A 10,768-nucleotide genomic window follows, 5' to 3' on the forward strand; every position below is an offset into this window, starting at 1 on the left:
CCCGCAAAGCAGACCAGCAGGGGCACGCCTTCGGAACCCGCCCCCCTCTGCTGCCCCCCGTCCCTACGGACGGATGCTTTTGCCAGGCTGGCTCCCCCCGCCCCAGCCCGGGCCAGGCTGGGTGGCAGAAGCTGTCAGCAAGGCCGGGCGCTGGCTCCCCCTGCACAGCATCCGTGCCCTGTCCCGCCAAAAAGCAACTTGGCGGCCGGCGGAAAAATTAATATTCCCCGGCGCCGCCAAGCGGGGAAGCTCCGGCGCCTGGCCCGGCCGAGCCCTGCCACGCCTGGAACCACGAGCATCCCCCCACCCCTCCGCCGGCTGTGGACTCATCTTGATTCCGTCGGGGCGCAGAGCGTGTCCTCCAGGAAGGGGCCGCAACCAAAGCCAACCGGCTTTGCCCCGCCAGCGGCCAGCTCGAGGACGGTGTTGTCCGGCTCCAGGTCGTGCTCCAGAAGAACACCCCGGCGGTGCCTCGGCTTGCGGGGACATCACGATGCCATTGAGCTGCAGGGGGATGTTTCCCCTTTTCCAGTCCGTGGCAACTTCACTGCACTGCCACGACTTCTCCAATAGGATGGGGAGCACTGAGCCGCTTCCTCCACAAGGCGCCGAGGACCAGCGGAAGCATCTCCTCGGCTGCGCTCTCTCCTCCGTGCCACGGCCGCAGGGAAACGCTCTGCCGTTTTCTTCGAGCGCCCCGAGACGCGTGCAGCTGGTGCTTGCTGGGCTCCTGGATCCTACTGTGCAGAGGGATGGATCTCTGCTGTCTCCTGGGCCAAGTGACGGTCCTGCAGCCAAGAATGCTCAAACAGGTCTTCCAAGGACGGCCTGTGCGCGGGGTCCATGGATAAACACCACCGGATGAGGTGCTGGCACTCTGGGGAGAGAAACGGGAAAACGCTGCTCAGCGGGACAAGGCTCCTGCCCCTGCTCTCCCAGATTCCACGGTGCCCAGGCCACACTAGGAGCGCTCGGAAGCTGCACCCCAACCTTCCCGTCGATCCTCCCTTTCGGACGAGAGCAGCCCAGAGGCACACGTGCCACCTCCTCCAGCTAACCCCAGCAGATCAGCCTCCTCCCTAGCTGCAAGAGCAGGACGCCTGCGTGCCACCTGCCCTCTGCCAACCACGTCCTTCCCCCCCTCCCCCCGTGCTGTGAAGGCGCATCCCCACCTTGAGACACCCGGGGCGGGAAGAAGAGCTGGCCCCGGATGATGTCCTCATCCGTGTTGAAAGGAAGGTGCCCACAGACCAGCTCATAGAGCAGGATGCCCAGGGACCAGATGGTGGCTGGCTGGCCATGGTAGCAGCCAAAGAGGATCCACTCCGGCGGGCTGTACTCCGGCGTGCCTACGGGACACGGGCGCAGCTCATCAGGCCCTGATGAGTGCTGCTCCCTCCCAGCCAGCTCCCATTCCACAACAGGCAGCCCTCGCCCCGCCGGAAAGCAACTTGGCTGCAGCCGGCTGCAGAAGGATTTCCCCTCGCTCCCTCCCTCTTCCGCCTCTGCCAGCAAAGGGGGGAATCTCTGCTGCCCGGCTGGGCCCCGCCTTTGGGCTCACCTGACATTCGGGTGTAGAAGGTGTCCTGGAGGACCGTGCCGCACCCGAAGTCGATGAGCTTTGCCTCGCCGGTGGCCAGGTCGACGAGGACGTTCTCGGCCTTGATGTCGCGGTGCAGGACGCCGCGGCTGGTGCAGTGCCGCACGGCCTCCAGCACCTGGCGGAACAGCCCCCGCGCCACGGGCTCCGTCAGGAAGCCCCGCTCCTCCAGGAAGTACCAGAGGTCCTGACAGCGCTCCGGACGCTCCATGACCAGCGCGAAGCCGTCGGGCAGCTCGAACCAGTCCAGGAGCCGCACCACGCCGCGGAAGCCAGGGCGCGACACCATCCAGAGCAGCGCCAGCTCCAGGGGCACAAGGGCGCCGTTGTGCTGCGGGGGGGACCGCGATGCCGTCAGCGGGGCCGATGCTGCGCCGAGCCTTCGGCACCCCGGCCCGGCCCCACCGCCGCTCGCCATTGCCCGGCCCGGGACGCTCCGCGGCCCCCGCTCACTGCACGCTCGCTCCCCTCGCAGCGTCCCGGCTCCCACCCTCCCGGGCCTCGCCCTAGCCCCGCCCGCCACGCCCCGCCGGCTTTCACTCACCAGCCGCGCCCACTCCGGGATGCGATCGCGGGACACTCGCTTGATGGCCACCTGCAAGTCAAGGCGAGCGGCGGGCTGAGCTCGTCGCCCGTCGCCCGTCGCCCGCCGCCCGCCGCCCCCCTCCGACCCGGCCCCACTCTTACCGGGGCGCCGTCGGCGAGCCGGGTCCCGGAGTAAACGCTGCCGCAGCCGCCGCTCCCCAGCAGCGGGCCCTGCCGGTAGAGCTGCTCCAGGGGAGGCTTCTCCGCCCGTGCGGGCGGCACCGCGCTCTCGGCATTCTGCCCGGGGCCCCCGGGCGCTGCTGCTTCCCGAGCCGCCCCGGGGCCGGCGGCCGAGCTGACGAGCGGCGGAGTTCGGAGCGGGGAAGCTGCCGGCGATGCTGCGGACGACGCTGCCGGGGACGGGGCGGGAGCCGGGCGGCAGCGGGGCGGCTCCGGGCGGAAGCGCCGGAGGGGCCTCGTTCGGGGCCGGGGCCGGGCCAGGGCCCGCGCCAGGCGGAGCCAAAAGAGCGTGCTGCTCCGCCAGCACCAGAGCGAGCGGCCCTTCCAGCGGCGCCGCTGCCAGTACGGAGAGAGCCCGGCGGAGGCGGCACCGCGGCGGGCCGGGCAGGGGCGGGCAGGGGGCGGCCCCGCCGAGGGGCGGCAGCGGGGCGGCTCCGGGCGGAGCCGCGGGAGGGGCCTCGGCCGGGGCCGGGCCAGGGCCCGCGCCAGGCGGAGCCAAAAGAGCGTGCTGCTCCGCCAGCACCAGAGCCGCTGCCAGGACGGAGAGAGCCCGGCGGAGGCGGCACCGCGGCGGGCACGGGGCGGCCCCGCAGAGGGGCGGCCCGCGGGACGCGGCATGAGCCGCGCTGGGAGAGGCGGAGACAGGGACGGGACGGGAGTGAGTGGAGTGTGAGAGGGAGAAGGGGACGGAGAGCGAGCGGAAATCCGAGTGGAAAACCGATCGAGAGAGGCGCTGCTGCTGCCGCTGCTGCTGCCGCTGCTGCTGCCGCTGCTGCTGCCGCTGAGCCGCCGGAGCGCGCGGCCGTTCCGTTCGTCCGTTCCCTGCGCGAGCCCACCGGAGGAGCCGGCGCGCGCCCCGTGGAAGGGAAGAAGCAAACAAAGAAATAAATGCCCGTGAAAGAAATAACCTAATAAATCAATACAGAAATAAAGAAAAGTGTGGGCTTGTAGCTTTCTTCTTCCTTGGGTGAGATGAAGCATTTCACCGGGAAGAGTTCCCTGTCCTGATGGTTGTGCGAGAGTGGACAGGAGTGGAGCCTTTAATTTTCAGGTAGAAAAGATAAATCGTGTCAGTAATGTCATCTCTTTTCATCCTCTGTTGAGACAGTTGCAGGCTGCCAAAAGACAGAGTCTGCAATGTGGAACTTGGTCCCAAGCTTCTTTTTCTGCCAGAGGATGAGGAGGGGAAGTATCCCAGAATCACGGAGTCACGGCATTGTTTGGCTTGGACGGGACCTGAAAGATCACGTCGTTGCAAGCCCCCCTGCTGTGGCTAGGGACCCCTGGCACTGGACCAAGGGCTTGTCTAGAGCTCCTTTCAGCCTGGCCTTGAACACTGCCAGGGGAGGGGGTAGCCACACCTTCTCCGGGCAACCTGTGCCACGAGAGTCATTTTTCTGAATACCTCATCTAAACCTACTCTCTTTCCGTTTGGATCCATTCTCCCTTGTCCTGTCCTTGCCTGCCCTTGTCCAAAGTCCCTCTCCAGCTTTCTTGTAGGTTGCCGTCAGGTCCTGGAAGGCCACGGTTCTGTCGAGCCTAAGCCTAAGTGTCTTTTGCCGGCTGAAGAAGCCCAGCTGTCTCAGCCTTTCCTTGCAGGAGAGGTGCTCCAGCGCTCGCTAAATCTCGGTGTCCCCCGTCCGCACGTGCTCCAGCCCGTCCATGTCCTTGCCATCCGTGCTGGGGAGCCCGGCAGAGCCGGATGCAGCGCTGCAGGTGCAGTGTCACCGGCGTGGAGGAGACACGGCCCTGCCAGCGGCTCCGGGAGCCAGCAGTTGGCGACTGGCCGCCCGCTTGCCAGAGACCCAGGGCCTTTGTGCCTCCCCTGCTCCCCGCGCCTTTCCCCGCCGCTCCCTCGCTCCCTCGCTCGCTCGCTCGGGGGAAATCCACCCTCTGCCGCCCCGCCCCGCTGCCCCGGGGGCTCCCCGGCGCCATCTTGAGGGCCCCAGGCCTCGGCCTCACCAGGCTCACCCGAAGGCCGTGGGGACACAAGCACACGCACAGAAAGTGCCCTAGGGTTCCAAGGTCAAGCTTTTGCCTACGGCATCAGTTTGCTTTCAGACTGTGGACGAGATTATAAAATCACCAGGAGGAAAGAGCATGAAAAAGTTCTGCTTGGGCAGTACCTCAAGGCTTTGAGGGAGAGGGTTTGTGGTGCTTCCTCGCTCACAGGGAGCCGCAGGAAGTAAAACTAGAAATAAACTAGTAATAAACTAGTAAAAATAGTCATAACCCCGTATTAATTGGAAGGAAAACCTGAGGAATTGGCAGCTAGCCCCTCAGAAACATGAGGAGCAAAAGCCAGTCTTCTACCTGAGAGCTGCCTGGGCAGGGGCAATTCTTCCGATTGCATCAGCGTTGCCGTGGCTAGAAAGGGCAGCGAGGAGAGGAATTCAGCGTCTCCTGGCAGCCCCTGAAATCCCAGCTCTCACTTGCGTGCACCGGGGATTCTGCTTCAGACTCTGAACTTGCGCAGCCGCTCCTTGGGCGCTGTTTGCCCCCAGGCACAGCGGTGGGTGCTGCAGCAGCTGTCCCGCACACAGGGCTCTGGAGCCTCCCCGAGGCCGCCAAGGACTGGAGGAGGCCACGTGCCCGGGATCTGGTGCAGCACCGTGGGGCTGTGGGGGATGCTTTGGTCTCTTTGGGTGGAAGGTTGGGGAGCAGGGCAAATGGAATCAAGATGAGACAGGGATCAACCAGCGCCACGCCAGGCAGCCTTTTTTCCTACCGGGGCTCCTCTGAGTTTAGCGAGCTAATGAGGCCTGCGGAGCAAACGAGACCCGGGAGCGAGGAGGGAAGGGCTGGCTGGGAAGGAGTCAGATAAAGCCCTTGCAGGCATTTCTCTTTCCGAGGGGCTCCTGGGGAGACAAAGGAGACAAGAAGGATGTCCCATCTCGTGACACTCCCTTTTTTCCTTCAGGAGCTGTACCGCAGTCACTGCGTACAAGAGTTTCCATCGTGATCCCTTTGATGCCAGGGAGCACAAAGAACTTGGAACCTTGCCGGAGTCCAGCCCTGCCTGCCTATCTTGGAGCAGAGGGGAAAGATGAAGAAGTATTTGGGCGGGGCTTGAGCCGAAATGGCATTTTGCCGCTTCTGATTTCCTCCCAGCTTTTGCAGCGGGGCGACCACTGCGTCCCTGCAAACCGCTCCCCTTTCCAAAGCACACGCGAGCCTGGCTGGCAGCTCCGGCTTCTCGAAGGGGCTGCTGCCGTTGGCAACAGGAGCTGTTGTTGAAATTTTCGCGTTGCTTAACACCCCCTGCCAAAGGCCACCGAGTGGCTGAGGAAGGACCCAAAAAGATTACCCTGGAGGAAGGGGACCAAAAGCTTGGAAAAGGATGAAAGAAAGGCTCCGATGACAACGACAAGAACAAGATTTATTTTTGACAGCAAATTAACACCCGCCGCCCTCCAGCCCTCCCAGATTCGCAGGCCGAGCGGTGCTGCTTCCGTGCCTGAGGTGCTGGCACCCTGGGGAGAGAAACCAGAAAGCCGCGGTCAGCCGGACAGGGCTCCTGTCCCCCCTGTCCCAGCACGGCCTGTGCCCGGGCCAGGCTGCTGGCGGTGCCAATTCTCCGTTTCTAGAGGAGAGCAGCATGGCAGGCCACGTTCCACCTCCTCCACTTAAACACGGCAGAGCAGTCTCCTCAGCAGCTGCAAGAGCGGGATGCTCGTGTGCCCGCTGCCGTCTGCCGGAAGCCCATCTGCCACCCGTTGCTGTGAAGCCGGGTACCCACCTCTGGAGACCTGCTGCCAAGAGAGGAGCCGATCCCGCACGAGGTCCTCGTCCGTCTTGAAGGCGATGGCCCCGCAGACCGCGGCCCCCCGGGGTAGCGCCGGCACCGGACGCACTCCACAAACAGGGGGCCAGCGCTTCCCCATGCGGTCCGGGCACCCGGTGCAACCTTCCTGGAAAAAGCAAAGAACGATTGCATGAAAGTCAATTCAAAACAAGACCTGGGAGCAAGAAAAAGCGTCAAAGGTTATCACCGTATCACGGGCCTGGGGAGGGTCTGAGCACTCCATGCAAGCATTAAGGCTCTCCATGGCTGGGGAAAAACCCCACCTTTCCCACGCGTAAGCCCACCCCTTCCTCAAGGGCCCGCAAAGCAGACCAGCAGGGGCACGCCTTCGGAACCCGCCCCCCTCTGCTGCCCCCCGTCCCTACGGACGGATGCTTTTGCCAGGCTGGCTCCCCCCGCCCCAGCCCGGGCCAGGCTGGGTGGCAGAAGCTATCAGCAAGGCCGGGCGCTGGCTCCCCCTGCACAGCATCCGTGCCCTGTCCCGCCAAAAAGCAACTTGGCGGCCGGCGGAAAAATTAATATTCCCCGGCGCCGCCAAGCGGGGAAGCTCCGGCGCCTGGCCCGGCCGAGCCCTGCCACGCCTGGAACCACGAGCATCCCCCCACCCCTCCGCCGGCTGTGGACTCATCTTGATTCCGTCGGGGCGCAGAGCGTGTCCTCCAGGAAGGGGCCGCAACCAAAGCCAACCGGCTTTGCCCCGCCAGCGGCCAGCTCGAGGACGGTGTTGTCCGGCTCCAGGTCGTGCTCCAGAAGAACACCCCGGCGGTGCCTCGGCTTGCGGGGACATCACGATGCCATTGAGCTGCAGGGGGATGTTTCCCCTTTTCCAGTCCGTGGCAACTTCACTGCACTGCCACGACTTCTCCAATAGGATGGGGAGCACTGAGCCGCTTCCTCCACAAGGCGCCGAGGACCAGCGGAAGCATCTCCTCGGCTGCGCTCTCTCCTCCGTGCCACGGCCGCAGGGAAACGCTCTGCCGTTTTCTTCGAGCGCCCCGAGACGCGTGCAGCTGGTGCTTGCTGGGCTCCTGGATCCTACTGTGCAGAGGGATGGATCTCTGCTGTCTCCTGGGCCAAGTGACGGTCCTGCAGCCAAGAATGCTCAAACAGGTCTTCCAAGGACGGCCTGTGCGCGGGGTCCATGGATAAACACCACCGGATGAGGTGCTGGCACTCTGGGGAGAGAAACGGGAAAACGCTGCTCAGCGGGACAAGGCTCCTGCCCCTGCTCTCCCAGATTCCACGGTGCCCAGGCCACACTAGGAGCGCTCGGAAGCTGCACCCCAACCTTCCCGTCGATCCTCCCTTTCGGACGAGAGCAGCCCAGAGGCACACGTGCCACCTCCTCCAGCTAACCCCAGCAGATCAGCCTCCTCCCTAGCTGCAAGAGCAGGACGCCTGCGTGCCACCTGCCCTCTGCCAACCACGTCCTTCCCCCCCTCCCCCCGTGCTGTGAAGGCGCATCCCCACCTTGAGACACCCGGGGCGGGAAGAAGAGCTGGCCCCGGATGATGTCCTCATCCGTGTTGAAAGGAAGGTGCCCACAGACCAGCTCATAGAGCAGGATGCCCAGGGACCAGATGGTGGCTGGCTGGCCATGGTAGCAGCCAAAGAGGATCCACTCCGGCGGGCTGTACTCCGGCGTGCCTACGGGACACGGGCGCAGCTCATCAGGCCCTGATGAGTGCTGCTCCCTCCCAGCCAGCTCCCATTCCACAACAGGCAGCCCTCGCCCCGCCGGAAAGCAACTTGGCTGCAGCCGGCTGCAGAAGGATTTCCCCTCGCTCCCTCCCTCTTCCGCCTCTGCCAGCAAAGGGGGGAATCTCTGCTGCCCGGCTGGGCCCCGCCTTTGGGCTCACCTGACATTCGGGTGTAGAAGGTGTCCTGGAGGACCGTGCCGCACCCGAAGTCGATGAGCTTTGCCTCGCCGGTGGCCAGGTCGACGAGGACGTTCTCGGCCTTGATGTCGCGGTGCAGGACGCCGCGGCTGGTGCAGTGCCGCACGGCCTCCAGCACCTGGCGGAACAGCCCCCGCGCCACGGGCTCCGTCAGGAAGCCCCGCTCCTCCAGGAAGTACCAGAGGTCCTGACAGCGCTCCGGACGCTCCATGACCAGCGCGAAGCCGTCGGGCAGCTCGAACCAGTCCAGGAGCCGCACCACGCCGCGGAAGCCAGGGCGCGACACCATCCAGAGCAGCGCCAGCTCCAGGGGCACAAGGGCGCCGTTGTGCTGCGGGGGGGACCGCGATGCCGTCAGCGGGGCCGATGCTGCGCCGAGCCTTCGGCACCCCGGCCCGGCCCCACCGCCGCTCGCCATTGCCCGGCCCGGGACGCTCCGCGGCCCCCGCTCACTGCACGCTCGCTCCCCTCGCAGCGTCCCGGCTCCCACCCTCCCGGGCCTCGCCCTAGCCCCGCCCGCCACGCCCCGCCGGCTTTCACTCACCAGCCGCGCCCACTCCGGGATGCGATCGCGGGACACTCGCTTGATGGCCACCTGCAAGTCAAGGCGAGCGGCGGGCTGAGCTCGTCGCCCGTCGCCCGTCGCCCGCCGCCCGCCGCCCCCCTCCGACCCGGCCCCACTCTTACCGGGGCGCCGTCGGCGAGCCGGGTCCCGGAGTAAACGCTGCCGCAGCCGCCGCTCCCCAGCAGCGGGCCCTGCCGGTAGAGCTGCTCCAGGGGAGGCTTCTCCGCCCGTGCGGGCGGCACCGCGCTCTCGGCATTCTGCCCGGGGCCCCCGGGCGCTGCTGCTTCCCGAGCCGCCCCGGGGCCGGCGGCCGAGCTGACGAGCGGCGGAGTTCGGAGCGGGGAAGCTGCCGGCGATGCTGCGGACGACGCTGCCGGGGACGGGGCGGGAGCCGGGCGGCAGCGGGGCGGCTCCGGGCGGAAGCGCCGGAGGGGCCTCGTTCGGGGCCGGGGCCGGGCCAGGGCCCGCGCCAGGCGGAGCCAAAAGAGCGTGCTGCTCCGCCAGCACCAGAGCGAGCGGCCCTTCCAGCGGCGCCGCTGCCAGTACGGAGAGAGCCCGGCGGAGGCGGCACCGCGGCGGGCCGGGCAGGGGCGGGCAGGGGGCGGCCCCGCCGAGGGGCGGCAGCGGGGCGGCTCCGGGCGGAGCCGCGGGAGGGGCCTCGGCCGGGGCCGGGCCAGGGCCCGCGCCAGGCGGAGCCAAAAGAGCGTGCTGCTCCGCCAGCACCAGAGCCGCTGCCAGGACGGAGAGAGCCCGGCGGAGGCGGCACCGCGGCGGGCACGGGGCGGCCCCGCAGAGGGGCGGCCCGCGGGACGCGGCATGAGCCGCGCTGGGAGAGGCGGAGACAGGGACGGGACGGGAGTGAGTGGAGTGTGAGAGGGAGAAGGGGACGGAGAGCGAGCGGAAATCCGAGTGGAAAACCGATCGAGAGAGGCGCTGCTGCTGCCGCTGCTGCTGCCGCTGCTGCTGCCGCTGCTGCTGCCGCTGAGCCGCCGGAGCGCGCGGCCGTTCCGTTCGTCCGTTCCCTGCGCGAGCCCACCGGAGGAGCCGGCGCGCGCCCCGCGGAAGGGAAGAAGCAAACAAAGAAATAAATGCCCGTGAAAGAAATAACCTAATAAATCAATACAGAAATAAAGAAAAGTGTGGGCTTGTAGCTTTCTTCTTCCTTGGGTGAGATGAAGCATTTCACCGGGAAGAGTTCCCTGTCCTGATGGTTGTGCGAGAGTGGACAGGAGTGGAGCCTTTAATTTTCAGGTAGAAAAGATAAATCGTGTCAGTAATGTCATCTCTTTTCATCCTCTGTTGAGACAGTTGCAGGCTGCCAAAAGACAGAGTCTGCAATGTGGAACTTGGTCCCAAGCTTCTTTTTCTGCCAGAGGATGAGGAGGGGAAGTATCCCAGAATCACGGAGTCACGGCATTGTTTGGCTTGGACGGGACCTGAAAGATCACGTCGTTGCAAGCCCCCCTGCTGTGGCTAGGGACCCCTGGCACTGGACCAAGGGCTTGTCTAGAGCTCCTTTCAGCCTGGCCTTGAACACTGCCAGGGGAGGGGGTAGCCACACCTTCTCCGGGCAACCTGTGCCACGAGAGTCATTTTTCTGAATACCTCATCTAAACCTACTCTCTTTCCGTTTGGATCCATTCTCCCTTGTCCTGTCCTTGCCTGCCCTTGTCCAAAGTCCCTCTCCAGCTTTCTTGTAGGTTGCCGTCAGGTCCTGGAAGGCCACGGTTCTGTCGAGCCTAAGCCTAAGTGTCTTTTGCCGGCTGAAGAAGCCCAGCTGTCTCAGCCTTTCCTTGCAGGAGAGGTGCTCCAGCGCTCGCTAAATCTCGGTGTCCCCCGTCCGCACGTGCTCCAGCCCGTCCGTGTCCTTGCCGTCCGTGCTGGGGAGCCCGGCAGAGCCGGATGCAGCGCTGCAGGTGCAGTGTCACCGGCGTGGAGGAGACACGGCCCTGCCAGCGGCTCCGGGAGCCAGCAGTTGGCGACTGGCCGCCCGCTTGCCAGAGACCCGGGGCCTTTGTGCCTCCCCTGCTCCCCGCGCCTTTCCCCGCCGCTCCCTCGCTCCCTCGCTCGCTCGCTCGGGGGAAATCCACCCTCTGCCGCCCCGCCCCGCTGCCCCGGGGGCTCCCCGGCGCCAT

The 10,768-nt window shown here is 66.0% G+C and overlaps 2 protein-coding genes across 2 annotated transcripts; both read right to left on the bottom strand.

Moving 5' to 3' along the window:
• Positions 1 to 544: 544 nt before the first annotated feature.
• Positions 545 to 4,300, bottom strand: LOC138107031 (serine/threonine-protein kinase pim-3-like). The gene is given in 8 exon segments (XM_069008364.1): positions 545 to 748; positions 750 to 877; positions 1,173 to 1,349; positions 1,562 to 1,931; positions 2,145 to 2,195; positions 2,288 to 2,701; positions 2,889 to 2,991; positions 4,038 to 4,300. Coding segments are annotated over 8 exon segments (1,710 nt in total).
• Positions 4,301 to 7,012: 2,712 nt separating this feature from the next.
• On the bottom strand, positions 7,013 to 10,768 carry LOC138107032 (serine/threonine-protein kinase pim-3-like). The gene is given in 8 exon segments (XM_069008365.1): positions 7,013 to 7,216; positions 7,218 to 7,345; positions 7,641 to 7,817; positions 8,030 to 8,399; positions 8,613 to 8,663; positions 8,756 to 9,169; positions 9,357 to 9,459; positions 10,506 to 10,768. Coding segments are annotated over 8 exon segments (1,710 nt in total).

The sequence above is a fragment of the Aphelocoma coerulescens genome, chromosome 3 (assembly GCF_041296385.1).
Source record: "Aphelocoma coerulescens isolate FSJ_1873_10779 chromosome 3, UR_Acoe_1.0, whole genome shotgun sequence".
NCBI classification, from domain to species: Eukaryota; Metazoa; Chordata; class Aves; order Passeriformes; family Corvidae; genus Aphelocoma; species Aphelocoma coerulescens.